A 21,537-nucleotide genomic window follows, 5' to 3' on the forward strand; every position below is an offset into this window, starting at 1 on the left:
CAAGCGGGCGGCTAAGAAGAAAATGAAATAGCTCTCAAAAGATAAACTGGACGGGCCCTAAGGAGGTTTTCCTCCTCTCTCCCTCCCTCCCTCCCTCCTTCTTTCTCTCGCTCCCTCCCACCTTGCCCAGCTCATCCCACCTCCACGTTTCAAAAGGCTGGCAAGGATCTCGTCGCTGCACTACAGCACAGAGAGCCCTACGGAAAGAGCGGCAGGAGGGGAAGAGGGAGAAAAAAGAGAGAAAGAGTTAAAGACGGAGAGAGGTGGGGGGCCTTGGGGTCTGCACAAACCCCCATCCATCTTCTCTGTCTTCTATCTTCCTCAGTGCAGGGAGATGGATTAGCTGAGCCGGTGAAAGAGGGAGAGAAGAAGAAGGAGGTTGGAGAGTTTGGAGGAAGCCGATTGGTGATTTAGTGCAGGGTGATTTTTTTTAAGAAATAGCATCCATCCCTTCTCTCAGCTGGGATATGGAGCAAAATGTGTGTGTGAGTGTGTGTGTGTGTGTGTGTGTAGACATGTCAGAGTGAGGAGAATGTGTATGTGAATATAATCAGAGGAGGTTTCAGAAAACCAAAATGAAGAAACAACGCTGGTAAAACGAGACTGAACATAATTAATGAAAGTTCTGAAACTATGAATGGGAAGTAGAAGAAAAAGGACAATGGGAAATTAATTGCTAAGGGACATGAAGTCCAATTGGGTTGGACAATTGGAAAAAAACATATTGTGTACTAACCTTGTTCTGTATTACTGTCATCTGCAGATGATATTTTATTGTATTCTAGTGGTGTATTTTTATCTGTAAGTGTGGCCATTTGTGTTTGTGTTGTCTCTGTGTGTGTGTGTGTGTGTGTGTGTGTGTGTGTGTGTGTGTGGGAGACAGAGTGTGTGTTACATGGCCATGTGTATCTGTGTGCCTATGGGGTTGTTCTGTGGTGTGTTTGTGTGTATGCATCCGTGTGTATGCTTGTCTGTGTGCATGTGTGTGTGTGTGCTTGCACAGACTCGTATGTATGTTGTGCATCTGTGTGTGTGTGTGTGTGTGTGCGTGTGCATGTATCCGTCCATGTGTGTGTGTGTGTCAAAATGTGTGTGTGTCTACATGTGTATAAGTGCACTTGTATGTGCATTTGGGTTTGTGAGTTTGTTTTTTTGTGCATTCGTGTGTGTGTGTGTGTGTGTGTGTGTGTGCGCACCTTGATGCTCTTATCCAGGCTCTCCAGGGAGTTGATGTCCAGTCCTTCCTTGCAGGCCTGCAGACAGGAAATGACTTTCTGACTCTCGATCTTCCCTGGTCGGATGGTCAGACCAGACAAGCTGCCCCGGAAGTACTGGGTGAACCGCGGCTTGGTCACCTCACCACCTGCACACACACACACACACACACACACACACACACACACACACACACACACATTTTTATATTCCAATAAACAATGCTTGTTTACCTGTTACCTGTGGTGAGAATGAGTCTTTTGTGTTGACTAACAAGTGATTTATATATATCATTTTTATATATATGAGTGGCACATTATGTAGCACTGATTATCCCATGCTGTGGCACAGATGTCAAACAGATTACAATATGAAGAAATGATTGACAAAAAGATTACTCTAGAAACATGCACACTGAGCCTTGCTTCTTTATTAGTTATTGTGTTGCCTGTTATGTGTACTCATGCTTGCTAGTGTCAGTATAGTTCATGTCTGTCCTATTCTAAACCTATGTAACAATAAGTTAAGTGACACACTGATGTTTCTTTGATTTTAATAAGGAATATATTTGTTTTACGGGTGGTTTTTCAATGTATGATCAATTTAACTCACAAAAGCATGCACACAGCAGGGTTCTGCTTTAAATCATTTTAAATTTATTTTGATTAGATAGGTGTTTTAGTGAACTGCATGCTTGCTAACACTGCTATAATAGCATGGCTAATAATAATATAATAATGAATTTTATTTATATAGCACACTTTAAAATACAATGAAATCTCAAGGTGCTTGTTATCTGCTGTCACCACCCAATAATTATAGATTATAGAATAAAATAAATGGTACTATCTACCAAAACCCCTCTATACCGGCAATTTTATATAATATATTGTGTAAAATAGCCAAAAGGTGGCAATGTTATCAGTACTGGGAATTGTATGAGATGAAAAGCCGGTCAGATTCATGGGTGTTTCTTTTCCAGCAGTAAGGGAACAGCCACCTCGCTCATTGGAGTGCTTTCATCTTTGGAAGGCAACACCGATGAACAATTAGCACTCTTTAGTCACTCAGTAACGACCTCTGAGGTGCCCTTGAGCAAGGCGCTCCATCTCTGAAGTGCCCCAGTGGAGCTCCCAAGTGAAATGTGTGCAAGACCGGAGACACACTACATCACTGGACATCACATACATAATTTTTTTTGGTATTGCATTGTAGTGGCACACACACTTGATTTGATTTGGGGAACATACACTTGACGACCAGGTAGATTTGGGGATCACACACTTGACATGAGGATCACACACAAGAGTTGTACCTAACACCACACAACTACTCTCTCAAGAACACAAGCTCACCTACAAGATAGAACCAAAATGAACATGCAGGTGGAGCATGAGGTCCCTCACACACTACAAGATCATCTGTGCTGACCATCCCTTGCGACGGTCCTGAACGAGCACCGACTTGGTCCAATCTCTAATAATCACTTCTGTTGCCTAAATCATGGCTGTTACGGGCCCAAAAGTCATGTTTTGTGCCCCCAGCCTAACCGCGCAAGTGTACAGCAAGGTGCTGCTGTGAAAGAGCAAGTGTTAAAAAAAAGTGGGCTAAATAAAGGTAAAGAAAAGTTCAACACATTTGAAGTACCTCCTCTGAACTCCACAAAGGCCAATACCAACGAGAGGAACCTCAAAACCATTCATTAGCTGAAAGGTTACCAGCTCGGGGTATCAAAACTTCACCTTTCCATCTCTTTCTTCCTCCTTCTCCCCTTTTTTTTTATTTTTTTTAAATCTCTTGCCTCGCCTCCTCCTCCCTTCTCTTCGCCCCATTCTCTCCACTTCTGCCGCTAATCCACTGAAAGGACTAAGCTACGGCAAAGTCCCTGCATCTAATTTCATTTGCCACCGAAACCTCCAAAGCTGCTTACATATCGACTTAATTTCTGGGGACAAAGTGAAGCAATGATTGATGACTGACAAGTATTTGGGGGCATCGTTGTGGCTCAACCTGCTACTTTCTGAGTTTGAATCCAGCCTAGGACCTTTGTTGCATGTCATCCCCCTTTCTTTCTGTCTCTCTCTCTACTGTTAACTGCCCAATAAAGCAGAGATGTCAAAAGATCATTTTTAAAAACATGTTGGGCAATGTGATAATTTATTACACCTACTGGCCCCCAAACAGCTTAGAGGGAGCATTGGTCCATTTTTGCCTAATCATTGCTCTCAATTATAATGATAGACAGCACAAGATCAAATTTGGACTCACTTGGGCGAGTGCCACACCTTGCCAAACCCAATTGACTCCCAGGCCTTCTGCTATCTCTTTGCTTCACCTGCTCTCCCTCCCTGTCCTCCCCTCCCCATCTCGCTCCACTCCCTCCCTAAATCAACTGCTACTTTCCTCCCCTTTTCCATCCCTCTCTCAAGATGTCCGCCTATCCGCTCTGTCCCGCTCTGACAGATGTTATCAATTTAGGCCGCGGCCAGAGAAACCATTAAGGGTCCCAGACAGAGGGGATGGGGTGGGGGTGGGGGGGGGGGGGGGGGGAGAAAAAACCCCAGAAAAGCCGAGGAGAGGGGATTATCGAGACGCTGCGGAGCGGGAATGATACGGGTGATAAAACCGCTGATCGCTCCACTTTACAGAGTGTGGTTTTTACATGGTGTCAGCTCCCTCTGCCCGCTCCGTCCAGCCCGCCTCGCTCTCCGGCTCTCTGAAACCTATTGCTTTGCCCGCTTTTATTCTCGCCGTTTCCAAAAGAGCAAACAAAAGGAGACTGGAGAGGCATGGGTGAGCTGGAGAATAGGATCATTATGTTTGTGTGTGTGTGTGTGTGTGTGTGTGTGTGTGTGTGGGAATGAGAGAGAAAGAGAGGGAGATAGTGCTGTGTGTTTGTTTGCATGCATGTTTGTGCATCTGTATGTGTGCATCTGCGTTGTGTGAATGTGAGAGAGTGCACTGGGTGTCTGTGTGTGTGTACCTGTAAATACAGTATATATGTCTCTATGTGTGTTTGTGTGTGTGTGTGTATTCCCCCACACACTCTGCCCTCCCGCCTGCATGTTTGCATGTGTGCTGCTGTGATGATGGAGGTCAGGCAGGCAGAGAGGGGTTGAGTGTGCGATTAAGTGACAGAGGGAGCACAAGAAAGAGTGCGCTGGCCTTCGCTCTCCGACCGCGACGCACTTCTTAACACCAACACACTCCTACAGGTCGGAGGGTAAATACAGGCTGACTGTGTGAAAGCGGCGCGGCGGGCACTTCAGACTCTCCGAGGTGAAGGAGGAAAGACGGGAGGGGAGCAACCCTTCTATTAGAAAATAGGAGAGAATGAAAATCAACAAACACCACACTCAGCGACCGGAAGAGTCGGCGCTTTGATGTTGCCGGGAGTCACGCTAACAAGCTCAAGAGTACACAGCGCTGGTTCATACATGGCCCTGAAAACAGCATACACCATGCAGCATGAATGAGCAATGCAATCTAGTGGTTTTCCTATGGTGTAAAAAATGTGTCAGATGTCCTTCAGCGGGATGTTGGCTGTCTTAGGAACGGCTCATCACCTGGTGCTCACTGAAGCACATTAATCCTAGTTGCCAAGTTCCTCTCAACCAACAGGTTGAATATAGTACGGTTAGGCTGATACTGACATTTTGGGACTGAAGCCAATACTTTGCGCTGACATTCAATATCTTTAAATTTGCCCACCTCTATGACAAAAAAGCGTAAAAAAAAAATGACGAAAGATTCAGTATTTCCTGTCTAATTTGATCCGTATCCTAACACAGATTCAACAACAGGTCCCGCTACTGTGATTTTCAATGTCATAACAACATAATTTCGCCAAATAGCATTTGTATTGATAGACGAGAACATAGCAGATGTTCTCGTGGCGGAGGCACGGTGTTAAATGTCAGTTTTCAGGCTATTTTTGTGGCCTCATTCAAATGAATTGGAAGTAAAAATCTGAACACCACAAACTCATCCAGCTGCATCCAATCTTGGTGATTAGTTTATATTCTGGTTTTCATGGCGGTCAAGTGCCAAATAACCCCCATGTTAAAACTAAGTGGAACATTGCTTTAAGGCAGGGTGAGGCAGGTTTCACTGCAGGTTTTACAGACTGTTGATTAAAATCTTCCCCCACCACACTGGAATGATTTCTCTGGTAAGACATCTGATATAAAATTGTTAATAATAAAAGCATAGCTGTGGTCAGGGAGGAACCTCCATCATATTTACAGTGGATGACATTGACTGACCGTTATCCAATTTTTACTGCAAGGCGTTATATCAGCAAACCAATAAATGGATCTAACCCTAGAATATATGTTTATCTTTGTCATTCAAGTGCAATTAACAAGCCCTTTCTCAACCACCAGGTTATGGATTTGTACTAACACTTTTGTGATAGATAGAGTTGATATGACTTGATGCAATCCTACTTGATGTGAGAGTAATCTGATTGAATTGGATTCACCTGCGATAAAGGGGATATTTTATCCACAGACACTGATGAAGGCCGGAGGGATGAAAGCAGTTTGTGTCATGAAATTCAATTAAATATTGCAAAATATCACGACTGCCAAGTGCAACCATGTTGTTTTGAACTGACAGACTTTTTATTTACTCTGCCATCCATTTGCATACTGTCGTCTCATTCCTGTTGCCCACTCTGAACTCTCAGTTCCATCATTTAACATTTTCCACCCATGCCTATTCCTTCACATCAGTGTCTCTGCAATGCCAATTAGCAACACAACAAAAAACAGAGGAAAACCCACAAATGCAATCCCTCAAATGCATGATTTCTTTACCACATTGTTCTAAAATACACTCCAAGAACTGAGGCTCCGGAAGTCTGAGACAACTTTGACAAGGAAAGAGCTGGTCTTTGCAAGATGCTTGCAATCGACATGCTATCCACTTAAAGCCCAGCGCTTCGAAAAGGCGATCTGCTGTGGCTAATGGCTTGTGTTAAGATATCAGTAACGTCTTTACAACTCTTTACTGAGGCTTAGCCCCCACTAAAAGAAGCAGAAATAGTGTCTGAACTCCCTTTTCTATTCAAGGCCCTTTTAATCCTCCTAAAGGCTTGGAGCATTCAGTGAAAGGAATGGGAGGGGGGGGGGGGTAACTGCAGCAGACGAAAGGGATTTGAGATGACCTGCTCCTGCCCCCTGCAGAAAAAGATATATCTTGTCGCTTTATCTAAGACTAAGCGTCATTGAGCACTCTCATTTGGGCTATCAAAGCCGCCGTGTGCTGCGCTGTATGAAAAAGTGGCCTTTCTTGTATTCTGGTGCAATTAGTGGCAGCCATCGCTTTAAAGGACAGTTCCATTGTGCGCTTTCATTCAGGCCTGATCCATAGCGTGTCAAAGGCAGACTAAGTGCTCCTCTTAATCACACTGATCACTCAAGGCCAAAGAACACACTCAGTGGCTCCCATACCTGCTACTGATTCCTTTTGAGAACATTCTTACAAATTTTCACGTATGGAAGCGGCGTACAGGCAGCGGCCCTGAGTCAAACAATTCTACTACCACTTTTATATGTTAATTTAAATCTCCGTTTCAATATTTACGCTCATCCTTAACTTCTACCACTTGTGCCATCATCTCCATATCATCATCATCATCACCATCATTAAGCTCCTCCCTTCCCACCTTGCCAGCAAGCTCCAACTGTCAGCTGCACGTCGATCTGGGAGGGGTGGATGGGCCAGTCGTCCGTCACCAGGTAGGGGTCGTAGGTCACGCCGTCCACGTAGAGCGTCACCACGGGAAACTCCACGTTGATGACGTAGTAGTGCCACTCCTTGTCACAGATCTGGCAGAGAGAGAGAGAGAGAGAGAGAGAGAGAGACAGTCAGCGATATAGATATCATCAAAACAAGAATCCTCCTCTTATGAAACGGACAGCTCCGGGCCTCAGCTCTGATTGGCCGAGTCATGTTTGAAGTCATTATATGCAATAAAGTCATACCTGTGACCGCATAACAGTTCATTTAAAGTCCCCATGAAATTAACTAGGTGTAAATATAAAATTCTAATTAATAAAGCCATCCGATTTTTGAACATTCCGACCCCTCCGCTCCTCCAATCAAATAAAATTGCCTTTCTCTCCCTGACTCATATTCCATTGGTTTAGACTTTTGAATGATCGATCCACTTTGTCACCTTTGTATAGGTTTACATAAGTTGACTGATTGTTCTACTGACTGAATGTTAATTTTGATGCCACCCTACTGAAACATGTCGCCAACCATGGAGCCTGTAAGTTTGAGGAAGCAAGTTGTGTGATGTTTGTCATGAATCAGTCACTGACTTCTCCCCCTGTCGGGTGTGTGTGCATGCATGCATGCGTATGTGTGTGTGAGTCATTCTCTCCTGCAGCACTCTCCATCCCTCTCTCTCTTTCTCCATATCTGAATTGAACCAGGAGTGCAGTCCACCCAATTACCTGTCACGGTCACACACACACACGCACACACACACACACACACACGCAGCTGTAAAATATTAACTATGAACCACATGCACAACACTATGCAATCAGTGTTGTCCAGACCATCCTTGAGGGCAAGAGGGGTTACCTGTGTGTGTGTGTGTGTGTGTGTGTGTGTGTGCGCGTGTGTGTGTGTACTAGCAAGTTTGTCTGTCTGTCTCTCTGTCTGCCTGCAGCCACATCACTGACTGACAACTAGCATTTTTTCTTCCATTCAGGCAGAGAGATGTAGACACATGCCGACAGAGGGACACGGACACGGACACACACACACACACACACACACACACACAGACCAGCAGAGTGGCAGACACACACTCAGACAGACAAATGGGCGAGAAGCTCGACAGATGGACACACACACACACACACACACACACACACACACACACTCTGCCCCAGCGGAGTGACAAGTCATATCTTATGCCCTGAGTATTGAGCCAAGGTTTCCTGGCAGATGCAGCCGAGCTCGCCCTCCTCCTCGCCTGCTCCCTCATCCTTTGCTCTCCTTTTATTCTCTCGCTCCAGTGAGCGATAGCCGTTTGAATTTTTGGAAAGTTTGAAGGTCTTCACTACCCAGAAATCCTGTAAGGTGCCGTCAGTAAACCGAACGTCTTCTCAGTGTCTTAGTGGTGGTGAAGAGGCTCAGCCATCGTTGGTGTCTTTTATAGGACAGAGTTTGTATTTCACTCTAGTTTCTATTGCTGACTTTCTGTTCCTGTTAATAGGACAAATCTACGGGGTCTCAATTAGGGAGGAATGGGACACTTTTCTTTGTTGCTGCTCCACTTTGTGATTTAGGCTGATAAGATGGGTGTATTTTTACATAAGAATCTTGCCTAGTGCAGCTCTAAAGTGAAGCGGTTTCCCCTGCGCTTCATGCTGGCTGAAGACGCCTCAGAACATTACCTGCTTAACCTGTTCTGAAATATGATAAACTGTGCCACTCTACAGTATGCCTGACCATTCACCCTGCCTTGCTGTGCATTTTAATTGGCTCTCTCCCTCTCTCTCTCTATATATATATCTCTCTTTCCCTCCGCTGCAGGCTAAGCTTTACCCCTTCACCCCAGCGATGCCAGCGATGGCCGCTCGTTGGGCTGAGCTTCACCCCTCTCTCCTCTCGGCTCGCCCGGTGTAACCCGAGCCAGCCTTTGAACACTTAGCCCTGGGTAACCTCTCCCTCTCTAACGAAGATCGCTCCGCAGCCGGTCTTCTTAACACCGCGCTAGCGACGGCAGATGGGCGCTCTAATCAATCCAGTTCATTTCCACTGCTATCGAGGTGCGAGGTGCAACATCTGGCTTATCGGTGATCGCTCCGCACAGCTGCTAAACGCATACGCGCGACGCCGTATCTGCCGGGGTGGCGCTCTACATCGATAGGGGATAATCTCATTGTGGTTTAGACGCGGCGTCTGATTTGATTGATATTGATGAGATCGGCTTTGATTCGCTTGTTAGGATGTTGGGACGTGCGTAAAAACACACGCAGGCGCACGGGAGCGCTTCACACCTGGGGTTCACATCGGCCTCCTATTGAAACTGTGTCTATAGATGGAATTTAGCTTCCCTGACATTAAAATGCATCTCCAGTTTGCACATTGAAATTGGATTTCTCTTTCCCCTCACCAAAACATGTCAACTGCTGCAGCACATAGCGTCCTCTTGTAACATTTATGTATTTGAAATTGCCAGTAAACACCTCGTTTTGCGTATTCCCCCTCCACCAATTCATTTTTGACCAGTATGTTACTATCTGATCTGCGTGCCTCCTGTTAGATTTGTGAGCGTTTACTTATTGGATCTGTGCGTTTATTTCTGATGGTTTGGGTGATCAGATATTCAGTGTGCATTTACACTTGGATTTTATGCATTTTTGCTCAATCAGATCAGGATGCATGCTGTGTGTGTAAAGCAGGTTACACACACACACACACACACACACACACACACACACACACACACACACACACACACACACACACACACACACACACACACACACACCAATTCCCCCGACACATACAGTCCACACACACAGACAATGCCCTACCCTCCCCTTGCACAGATTCCTCCTTGTTTTTGCTGATCGGTATTTCAAAGAGAGCTCGGTGCCCACATGGGAGTCGAGAGCCTAGTGAGTGACTTCCTCTTCCATGCTTCAAAGGGGAGACAGCAGCGGTCTTGCACCAGAGGGGGCTCGCTCAGCTGGGTTGAGATGTCAGTGGGAGATCCCTCCCGGGGATGGGGGAGGTTGAGGGAATGAACAATTCAAGGACTACTTGTAGCTTATTCCCTGAATTATCACACATGTCCATACTAGACTGGAGGTGCATGTGACTATAGGGTTAGACCGACATGTATGGAACATTTTTCATGCCACAATCCAACAATAAATCATCACATTGAATTATACAAATGTACAATCTTTAAATAATAAATGACCACAATGAATAATGAATGCTCACAATATAAAAATAATATTCACATCAAATAATGAAAAGCCAACCATCAAGTTACAAATACACACATCAAATAATGAAACCCCTTTTGAAGGTCAATACTGATACCAATATAGTTGGTCACTGCAATCCAGAGTTTTTCCATGCTGTATAATTATTACTTAAAGGAGTACAGGAATAAATCACTTAAAAACTAATGGTAAGTTCTTGTGTACTATTTTTAGGAGGGAAATCATTTATTTGGAGCTTAAATATTAGATTTTATTACATCATTACAGTAGCTGTGATTACTGTTGCAGTATGTACGTTAACAGTAAGATGCACAAGTTATTCTTTGATAGCAAAATAAAATATAGGTATACATTTCAAAATTAGCATGAGAACGTATAGTTAATTATATTACTCCGTGGGATGGTATCACACTAATCAAAACTCCAAAGTCAGGAACTCCAGCACCGGCCACAATGTATCAAAAGTGGTCAACACATTAAGTACATTGATGGCAGTGTGAACGCAGTGTAAGTGCGCACGTGTCTGAGAAAGAAAGAGAGGGAGGAAGCTAAGACAAAGAGCAAGAGATACTCAGCGCTGGATTTAGATTTTTCTAATGATGCATTTTCAGTGCTTTTCCTCTATATTGCTCAGATTTCTATGCAGCAGCTGGTTGGTTTCTGCAAGTTCACCATTGCAACAAAACCACGAGATCAGCCCACCCTCAGGCAATTAATGAGACGATGGTCAAGTCGATGAAGATGGTTAACTTTTAGAGCATGATAAGCAGCTAATGAATCCAGTTGATTGCACCAAAGTCCGACTCCTTGTCAGAAAAATGATTAGAGCTTGAGAGAACAGGTGCACTGCTGTGCTTGGGAAGCCACCAGCTGGACGCAGATGGAGATACTTTGTGACTGGTTGTGTGTGTGTGGTGTGTGTGTGTGTGTGTGTGTGTGTGTGTGTGTGTGTGTGGTGTGTGTGTGTGTTTAGGGGGTGGAATCAGTGCCCAGTGCTAGGCCTCAGGATTGGAAATAGCTCAGGGACCAACTATACACTGGCACTAGCTCAAAGCTGGGCTATTGAGGTATGCCACAGGGCACTGTGAGGGTGTGTGTGTATGTGTGTGTGTGTGTGTGTGTGTGTGTGTGTGTGTGTGTGTGTGTGTGTGTGAGAGAAAAATAGAGAGAGAGAGATTCCGGCCCTTCAGAAACCTATGGGTGACGTCACACTTACCATGTCCATCTTTTTTTACAGTCTAGGATTCATACACACATAAACACACAAGTCAATCCACCACCATTAAGTGTCAACTTCAAAACTTCAAAGCTGAAGTTGAAGTTTAGGAGTAGGAGAGCTGCTCCAGCTCGCCCCGCTCATGAAAGTGAAGCAAAAAGTTTCCTATTCCCCAACCTCCCCCCTTCTCTCTGTCTCTGCCTTATGCAAATTGACAGACGGAAGGAACGAATGAAATAAATAACCACACAAACAAAGGAGAGAGAGGACGTGAAACAACCAGAGGACAGAGAAAGAAAGAGAGGGAGAGGTAGAGAACGGAAACATTGCACATCAAAGATCCCTCATCATCTCTTGGGCACTCGATGCCGAGAAGAAAACAAAATCGCGATCTCTCTCTCTCCCTTTCTCCCTCCCTTTCTTATTCACTCTCTTTTCTTCTTCCTCTGTCTCTATTAGAATCTGACTGTGGGAGTTGTTGCCTCAAGTCCTTTGGAGTTGAAAGTCTTAAAGAGACCTGTCCCCCTCCCCCCCCTAACCCTCTCACTTCAAACAGGAGATAGAAAGATGGGGAAAAAAGAAGAAGAAGAATGAAGAGAGATGAGATGATTTGAGACCAGGGGGTGGTGGGTGGGTGGGGTGACGGGAAAGAAAAGAGGGAGGGTGAAGATGAAAGATGGGTGGAGACGGAGGGAAAGAGAGGATGAAAGGGGGGTAGAGGATGGGAAATGGCGTAAGAACAGGCGCTGAGAAGAAAGCGAGAGGGGAAGTGGGATGACAGGAGACAGGAGAGAAAAACAGATTTAAAGCTGCAATATGCAATATACTTTTTCACATTGAAATTACAGCAGATAAATGGGACACATTATGTATTATCAGGCTGTGTCTGTTTCTGTCTCTGACCCTGTGTGTTTATGCCTAAATCCTGCTGTTTGCCTGAAATTGGTTTTTCAATGATGTTTGGGCCATTTTGGGGTGTAGATACCGCTGCGGTGGACATGGCAGCAGTGAGCTGGATTGCGGCTGTCAAAGTGAGGCTAGCAGCCACACTGCAGGGAAGTCACAGCAACAACAACAACAATGGCGGAAAGCAGCAAGACAATAAAATACAACAAAGCTAAAAATGCGGGAAACAAGACCCATTCAAAACCAGAGGTAAACATCAACATTGCTTTTCCACGCCGAAGGAGGCAAAATGGCTAAGAAGCACTGCAGAGCAGGCTTGCATACTGCTTGACACAATGCTAACTAGCTGCTGTTTTCTACATAGCAAACGAGCAGTGCTAGATGGACCTTATTCCTATGGCGGCCATTTTGAACTTACATCACACTCGGGGCGGGAACCTCTACCTGGAGGAGCAAGTACAGCCCAACTATGTCCTACGGAATTGGACAAACATTTATCTTTTCACAGATTCATTTACTTCAGATACATTTACTATAGCTAGCCTACTGGAATCTAGCCTAGGTAGCTAGCTAGTGGCAAACTAACTAGTAAGATAGCTAACTTTGTTGCTAAATTCAGTCGTTGTACTTGTTCCCAAGATTGCTAATTTGATAACTTAGGTCTATCTGAAGTCCTCAATTTATGTGTTGAAATGACACTAGTTTTATATATATGCCAATCTTTTGGGTAGAATGTCTCACATCAAGTGTGATGTGATCAAAATGGCCATTGTGGGATTAAGGTTGATTATCCCACAGAGTTCATTATCATCAAGATGAGTGACAAGTGTTGGGGTATGAACTTGCCCAACTGAGGGGGAAGAGGACAGGACTTGCAGTACATTTTGCTGACTCAAGCCACAAAGTTGCATATTGTAGCTCTAAACTGAGAAATGTAGGAATGACTAGACAGGAAGAAAGAAATGAAAGAGTCCAAACATGAGGCTATTCTTAGCTTGTAATGTGGAAGGGGGAAAGAGGACTGAGGGAGGGTAGGAGAGAGAGGGGAGGGGGGGGGGGGGAGATGGAAGAAAGAGGGTGAGGGAGCGAGGGAAGGGGGGAGGAGCGGTATAGGGCCTGCTGGAGGAAGGATCCACAACAGAGATTGATGAGTGTTGGGAGCAAGGTGACTTTAAGGAGGGGTGGGGAGGAGGAGCCAGAGAGTTACTGTAGGGGAGAGGCAAAGTGAAAGCAAAGTAGAGGCAGAAAATGAAGGGATTGGATTGGCTGGGGAAATTGGATCTCAGGTATGGTACCAAGCAAATGATCCTGGAAATGATCACATTAAGAAAAAGGAGAGGCAGAAGAGAGGGATGTCACTTTGTATCTGTAACTACTACAGTTTGTTTCCCTTTCTATCAATTCAGTGATTTTAGTGTCATAACTGTTTATCAGAAACAGTACTGCTAAAGCAGTATGCAAAATATACATTTTCAAAAAACATCAAATAGCAGTTTATATATTTAAATCATATTGAGATGGTGAATTATTTGGTTTGGAAAAAAAAATACTATACAATAATCAACAATATTTATAACATAAAACAGTTCCAGTATTGAGACAAGTTTCATCAAGGTAAATCTAAGTTAGAATTTGTTAGAATGTAAGACCAATTTTGCCACTGAAATGAACTGAATAAACTTTTGACCTATCTGATTTCTCACCAGAAAAACTGCACCAAGAAATTGCAACATTTTTAAAAGTTAAGGTTGTATTCAACAGTGTTCAAGGACTTTTGAGGCCTTGAGGTAATCTTTACTTTGTCAGGACCTGCAGACAATATGTGGTTACAGAAATCGTTCATTTGTCATTTGTCTGTCAACACTGTCTTTCTACTTTTAGTCAGTTAGTGATATGTGACTGTCAGCAAAGGCTCTCATCCAATCGCATTTATCAAGCCAGAAATACTCAGCCTCCAGATTCATTAGCAAAAGTGTTGTTTAGTAACAGATAATTGCCATAAATCACGGTCAACACGGTGTCAACATGGAAACCATTCAGTGAAATAGTGTCAATTGTTGTGAGCACCCACAATTGGGTGTCTGACAGCCTATAATTACAATTAAAAGAGAGTGATAGTGGAGAAACACTCTCTGATGGATGTGTGTGTGTGTGTGTGGGGGGGGGGTGGTGGATGTGTGGGCGTGCATGCATTCATACAGGCCTCTGTGTATGTTTGTGTGCACTTGTGTGTGTATACAGGGTGTGTGTGTGTGTGTGTATAGGGGATGTACTTGAAGGTGACTATGAATTACCGGCTGGCAAAAGTGACTAATTAGAGTAGCAATTATACAGCAGCTCCCGGCAGAGACTGGGAGTCAACAGCCAAATGACCTCTCCACCAGCTCATAATGGGCCACACACACACACGCACACACACACACACGCACACACGCATACACACTAATCACCATAGGGTTTTCAGGCTGCTTGGCCATTTTACAGTGACTGATCACATTGACACTCTCACCCTGTTAGGTTTATATAGAGCGATACAATGAGTGAATGAGTGAAGAACTCCTTTTTATAACAATGTTCATTTGGACATATAATTGATGGATAAACTGGGCAGATGTTTATGAATCAATACTAAGCGAGTATATGTGTTTAGCACAAACGTACGTTCACATACTCGCATATGCAGTGAACACACACGTTTGATTTCCGATTCCATCCAAGCACTGTGTTTTCCGGGGCCCAGGAGAGGTGACGATTTGTGAAATTGCAGTTAATTACGTATCAGAAGCGCTCCTGATTACCTTGCATGTTTCCTTTATAAATCCCCGTGGATAGAGCAGGTCTGTTTCAAACCGAGAACAGAGGGAGGGACCAAAGTAAACAAAAAAAGTGCAGAGATGATCAGAAGAAAACACACGAGGCAAATAGTAAAACCCAAATGCTGGATATTGGCTTGATCATTTTCACGCTCTCGCTGCCATGCGATTTAATGAAAAACAAAAGAAACGGAACATGCAGTCACTACAGGAGGCTTTAATGTCTACAGTAAGTCCACGGACAGCTCCAATGTCTCCCTCTCACCTGGTTAAAACTGCTTTACCATTGTGGTGCACATCTTTTCAGCACCACCGCTCTGGGCAAAATTTTTTTTACCTATTTTGAGCCTTGGCCACTTTTAATCTGCTCTGCTTTCAGGTTACATGCACAAGGAGACATTCTCCACACAAAACTTTTTCTGAATCTGTCATTGTGCCACTGCGCCAAAAAAAAAACCCTTGTGTCATTTGGGAATTGAATTGTGCTCTTTGTAGTGCTGAAATCAGTTTTATATGCAGGGCGGGTTAGGGTCGGACCTTCCCATCACTTTGCATACTGCTGCACAGTTGCTGCTAAAAGAAATGGTTCATGTTGATATCGCTCTGTTGCCTTTCCAGGGGAGGAACTTACTAATATTGGGTTCTAGCCCATCTAGGATGTAATTTCTACTAGCCTGGCCCAATGGTTACTAGCCCAGTATTAATATTGTAATACTGAAGTTTGAATTTTAAAGTTAAGTTTAAAAGTCCAAATTCAAAAAATTCACTCCACTCCTCTCATTCCCCAACTCTTCTCTTATCTCCTCCCCTCTCCTCCCTTCCTCTGTGCTACTTTGAAATTGGATGTACCAATTTCCATGGGTCACTTGTTAACTGCTGTGCTGACTGTCTGACAGGCTCAACTCCACATCGTCAGCCAGTCTGTCAGCACACATCCAGTCCTTTCTCCTGACAATCCAACTGTCTAAAAAATCCACAAACCTGCACAAAAATGTTTTTTTCTCCTTGTAATTTTTGGGCAATTTCTTAGTGGTGCTTTTGGGAATATGTTGGCCCAAAATCAACTTTTGGGCTAATGTGCCCCTGAAGCATTTTCCTTTGCAATTCTGTTAAATGCAGATCGTTCACTTGCAGAAATGGTGTTTACTTTATTTGACCTCAGTTGATCTTAGTTAGAATCCTCTGCTGAAGCTACAGAGGTGCAGAGGTGGATGAGATAACTGGCCGATATCTGCCTGATAGCCAATACATTGGTCTAATCCTATAAAGTCTGAGCCCTATCTTTCACCCTCCCCTCTTTTCGTTCTCTTGTCAGGACCGCCGGGGTGTAAAAAACGCAAACAGGCTTCAGTACTTAAGACTATCGCTGCTTTTCCAATCAGCAAATCAACGGCAACAGCTGTCAAACTGTGGAGACAGAAACTCTCGCTGCTGCGCTAAGTGTGGCAGCGATTGGCTTGGAACAGGGCCAGATGGGAGTGCAGTAAAGTGCAAAGTGGGCCGCTGTAGTCTAGTGCTGGCACCAGGGACCTGTGTGTATGTGTGTGTGTGTGAGAGAGAGAGTCTGTGTGAGGTTTTCTTGAGAGTTTTTCCTTTAATGGATTGACGTCTAAGGTTGGTGGTGTTGGGTAGTTTATGTCTTCCTAGAACTTGCTATTGTGTCTTGTGCTTTGTTCTTCTGCTTCCTTAAGTTTGTGTTACATCATTCTTTTCTATGATTGGTTGTTGATCAGTTAGATCTAGGTAGGCTTATTCTCTGTAAAGCCCTTTGAGACATGCTTGTGATTAAGATCTGACCAAACCTCTTACAATTACAAGAATTTACATAGGCTTACAATGGAGGCACAGGCATCGGACACATGTAGCATAGGTGTAACACTGTCATAATGTCTACACTAGGTATAATCCATCTGAATATTCAGAGTTTGCCATTAAAGATTGATATGCTGCACATTTGGGCAAAATCAACTAACGCAGATGTCATTGTTCTGTCTGAAACATGGCTCAGTAAATCTTACTCTGATAAAGCCATCTCCATTAAAGGCTACAATGTATTTAGGGCCGACCGTCCCAGGAAAGGGGATGGGGTTGCAATTTATTGCAAATCCAAATTTAATGTAAATGTCTTGCTGTCCAAATCACTCAGTAAACAGTTTGAGTTCCTTGCCATAAATCTTGAGGTGTCAAACAGGTTTTCTGTAACTGTTGTGGGCTGCTATAGACCCCCACCAGCTATTGCTGAGGCCCTAACCTTCTTGACTCAGTTGTTAGCTGACCTGAATTATAATGAAATAATCTTAACCGGTGATTTAAATTGGGATTGGCTAAATTCTAAATCTGATACCTTCAAAGATGTCTGTGTCTCACTAAATCTTACACAGCTCATTGAGAACCCCACACACCCCAATTTAAAATTCCCTGATAAATCATCTTTAATTGACTTGTTCTTGACTAATGCTCCACACAAGTACTCTATGTCAGGTGTTTTTGCAAATGATATAAGTGACCACTGTGTGATTGCTGCAGTCAGAAATGCCAAAGTCCCTGAAACCAAACCCCGTATTTTGATAAAACGTAATATGAGGGCCTTTGTTGAACAGGGGTTCTTCCATGATCTGTATAATTTTAATTGGGGACGTATTGAATTAATTAATGACGTGGAGACTGCATGGAAATTCTTCTCTGAAGGTTTTTCTTCTCTGGTTGATAAACATGCTCCCCTCGAAAGATATAAGGTTAAAGGGAGGGATAATCCATGGTTCACGCCTGATTTAGCCGATCTACTGCATAATAGAAACCTTGCTTGGGCTAAGGCTAGGAAGACCAGGTCCGATGCAGATAAGCTCATCTTTAGGCAACTCAGAAATCGTTTTACCTTTCTTATCAAAAAAGCCAAGTCTGATTTTTATCTCTCTGCAACAACCAAAAATTTAAATGACCCTAAAAAATTTTGGAAAGTGATCAAATCTATTTCAGCCACAGATAATCATAGTGAACTCCCACCCTGTATTGTTAATGATGCCACTACTGTAACTGATAGGGCTTCTATGCTTGATTGTTTTAATAAGCATTTTATTGCCTCTGGCTCCCTATTCTCCAGGTCTTCTCCCCCGATTGCCGCACCTGCCCTTAATCCTGTGCCTTCTACTCCAGATGCTGGTCACATGTCTGTTGGTCAACCTTCCTTTAGTTTTAGGTTGTTCTCAGTGGAAGAGGTCCGTAGAGCTCTCCTCTCTCTGGACATAACTAAATCTGCAGGCCCAGATCGTTTAGAACCTTATTTTTTAAAGTTAGCTGCTGATTTTATTGCTAGACCCCTCCAATGTCTTTTTAACCTCACTATTACTACAAATTGTATTCCTGAAATTTGGAAGGTTGCTTATGTTTTACCCCTTTTAAAAGGGGGGGACCCTACCTGCTTGAATAATTATCGACCCATATCCAAGTTGTCCATTTTGTCAAAGGTCCTTGAAGGTCTAGTTAATGATCAGTTGAAGGATTTCCTCCATACTAACAATATTCTCTCCCCATTTCAATCCGGCTTCAGGAAACGACACAGCACTATCACAGCCTCCCTCAAATTCACCAATGATATAATAGACTCGCTGGATCACAAACAAATTTGTACAGCCCTCTTTGTTGATCTTTCTAAGGCCTTTGACACAGTGGACCACTCCATTTTGAAGCAACGATTGCTTGATATTGGTTTGTCTGAGCAGGCCGTTGGCTGGTTTGATAATTATCTGTCTGATAGAAAGCAATGTGTTTATTTTACAGGCAACTCATCCACACTGCTAAATGTTTCTACTGGCGTGCCCCAGGGCTCAGTTCTGGGCCCACTTCTGTTTGTTATTTATGTGGACACATTGGGCAGAAATGTCCCTAATGCCAAACTTCATTTTCATGCCGATGATACAGTCATATACTGCTGTGGCTCCTCCCTTGTTGAGGCCCATGGCAAGTTACAGATCGCTTTTAACCTTGTGGAACGTCAGCTCATTGAGCTAAAACTTGTTTTAAATGCTGCCAAAACTAAATTGATCATTTTCTCCAATGGCAGGAAAGTACCTGAGTCCCCTCCCAGCATTTTATCATTACAAGGGTGTGAGATTGAACTTGTGACCTGTTACAAGTATCTTGGCATTTTAATTGATGATCGGCTTTCTTTCAAATCTCACATAGCTGGGATTCTTTTTTCGTCACAGGTCTTGTTTTTCTTTTGCTGCCAGGAAAAAGTTGGTTGCTGCCACCTTTCTCCCTGTGCTTGACTACGGCGACCTTTTATACATGAATGCCCCTGCGAATCGTCTGCGATCTCTGGATTCTGTGTATCACGGTGCCTTAAGGTTCATCACGGGTTGTAGAGCCCTCACTCACCACTGCACCTTATATGCTCGAGTTGAGTGGCCCTCTTTGGCGACGCGCCGCCTTACGCACTGGTACACTTTTATTTACAAAGCAATCCTAGGTCTACTCCCCCACTATTTATGTGATTACATTTCTAAAACCCACAGCAATTACTGTTTACGTTCCAACGATTTGTACTTGTAAATGTGCCAACGGTTCGTTTTGAATTTGGGAAGCACTGTTTTAAGTACTCTGCACCTGCTGCCTGGAACTCACTGCAGAACACATTGAATCTAAAGGAACTCATCACTCTTGGAACTTTTAAAAACCATATGAGAGATTTTGTAGCAGCTACATATCGCACTTGTTGTTGTTTTAATGTAAATTCTTAATCCTGTTGCTTATATCTAGCATGTATTTTATTTATTTTGTTGTGTGAGTTGGTGTTGTTTGTTTTTAATTGTTGCAATTTTAATGCTTCTTAGGCTGCTGTCTTGGCCAGGCTTCCCTTGAAAAAGAGGTCATTGTATCTCAACGGGATCGACCTGGTTAAATAAAGGTTAAATAAAAATAAAATAAAATACACTAGATTTATTTTGTAGAAGTTCATGCATTTATGCATTAGCAGATATTGCCACATTGAGAGCTATCTCCTCAGACCCATCTGATGTCTGCATGTGTAAATGTCTGCCTTGAAAAAAAAGCCTATAACCCCAGGTTCAATAACAACTTGTCAAATACACTTGAGAATGCTTCACCAAGCTTGCCAAGTCACTGAGGGCTCGAGCAGATGCAGTGCAAAGTCCTGCCCATGCTGCTAAATCATGTCTTGGAGATCTTGCAACATGTAAACACATAAACATATGCCAAGTGTAGCACAGGGTAAGCGTTGGAGGTAATGGTTCTCGAGGATAATGGCAGAAATCCAACTTCATACTGTACAGGGTACTGTACTGATGCTGGATTTCCGTCTGGCATCAGGCAGGCAGACCCGGTGAGTCACTAAGTGTATGCTGGATGTATGCTGTATAAATATAGCAATAGATGTAGCGATACAGGAAAGGGCTGTGGCAGCGAGGGAAGACGGACGTGTCGATGAGGGAAGGGAAATACAGAGAGGGAGGGAAAGGGAGAGGTAGAGAGTGAGAGAGAGAGAGAGAAAAAAGAGATTTTGACAACAGGAGGCTAAGCAAGAGCGGAACAGAAAAAACACTGGAAAGAAAAAAGAAGGAAGAAACAAGGTCCCACAGGTTCAAACTATGGAGAGACCGGGGAGAAGCATGGCGCCATCTCGCCTACTGCCACACTACATCCATCACACGCCTCCTCTTGATTGCCTAAACCCTGACAATACCTGCACCTCCAATATGCCTACGCCAAATTTATCAGCCCTCCACCAAGCGTGCCATCCCTCCACCACTCTGTCTCCATCTCTTCTTCTATCCGTCTCTCCGCCACACTTCGGGTCGGGGTGGGAGCCGTACGATAAATCTTCACTGCGGATTCTGATGGCCGTCCTCCATCCAAGAAGTGTTTCGGCCAGTCGGAGGCCGGAGATGCTCCGCGTGTGCAAACTTTTCCTCTTAAAAAAACGATTCGGGTAGGCAGAAAGCCTGGGAGGGGAGTTTGCGGAGTGTTATTTGGCTGGAAAGTAAGACAAATAGCTGGAAAAAACAAAGAGAGAGGGGAAGGGAGGGAAGGGCGAAGGATAAAGGAAGAGATTCGTTGGAAGAAGAAGGGATTCAGTGAACCCATTTGGCCCAGATTAATATGATGAATGGCACTGAGCAGCGGCTTTTACTGCGCTGTTCTTTTCTTTTATTTGGCTTTTGCGCTCCCTTTTGCCACAAAGTGATATCAAAGGTCTCCACTTTCTCGTATACTCGCACACACACACACACACACCTACGCAGATACACAGCGCACCAACCCGCGTCTGCACAAACGTCTAGACACACACACACACACACACACACACACACAGACAAACATCTATACAGCTCACGCTTAATTTCATACACACCCAAGCGCTGTGGAGCCCCAGGGAGGCTGA

At 43.9% G+C, this 21,537-nt stretch overlaps 1 protein-coding gene across 1 annotated transcript in view; it reads right to left on the reverse strand.

Annotated features, from left to right (window-relative positions):
* Window positions 1-21,537, reverse strand: part of LOC139644647 (calsyntenin-2-like) — a 210,408-nt gene that overhangs the window by 16,818 nt on the left and 172,053 nt on the right. Inside the window, exons 9-10 of the mRNA XM_071520090.1 lie at window positions 6,887-7,049; window positions 1,197-1,363 (exon numbers count right to left, since the gene is read on the reverse strand). Of these exons, the coding sequence (XP_071376191.1) occupies window positions 1,197-1,363; window positions 6,887-7,049 (330 nt within the window). The remainder of the gene's footprint in view (window positions 1-1,196; window positions 1,364-6,886; window positions 7,050-21,537) is intronic.

The sequence above is a fragment of the Centroberyx affinis genome, unplaced genomic scaffold, assembly GCF_046629955.1.
Source record: "Centroberyx affinis isolate AG114_WGS23_722 - 3 ecotype Tasmania unplaced genomic scaffold, CSIRO-AGI_Caff_v1 ptg000766l_1, whole genome shotgun sequence".
Taxonomy (NCBI): Eukaryota; Metazoa; Chordata; class Actinopteri; order Beryciformes; family Berycidae; genus Centroberyx; species Centroberyx affinis.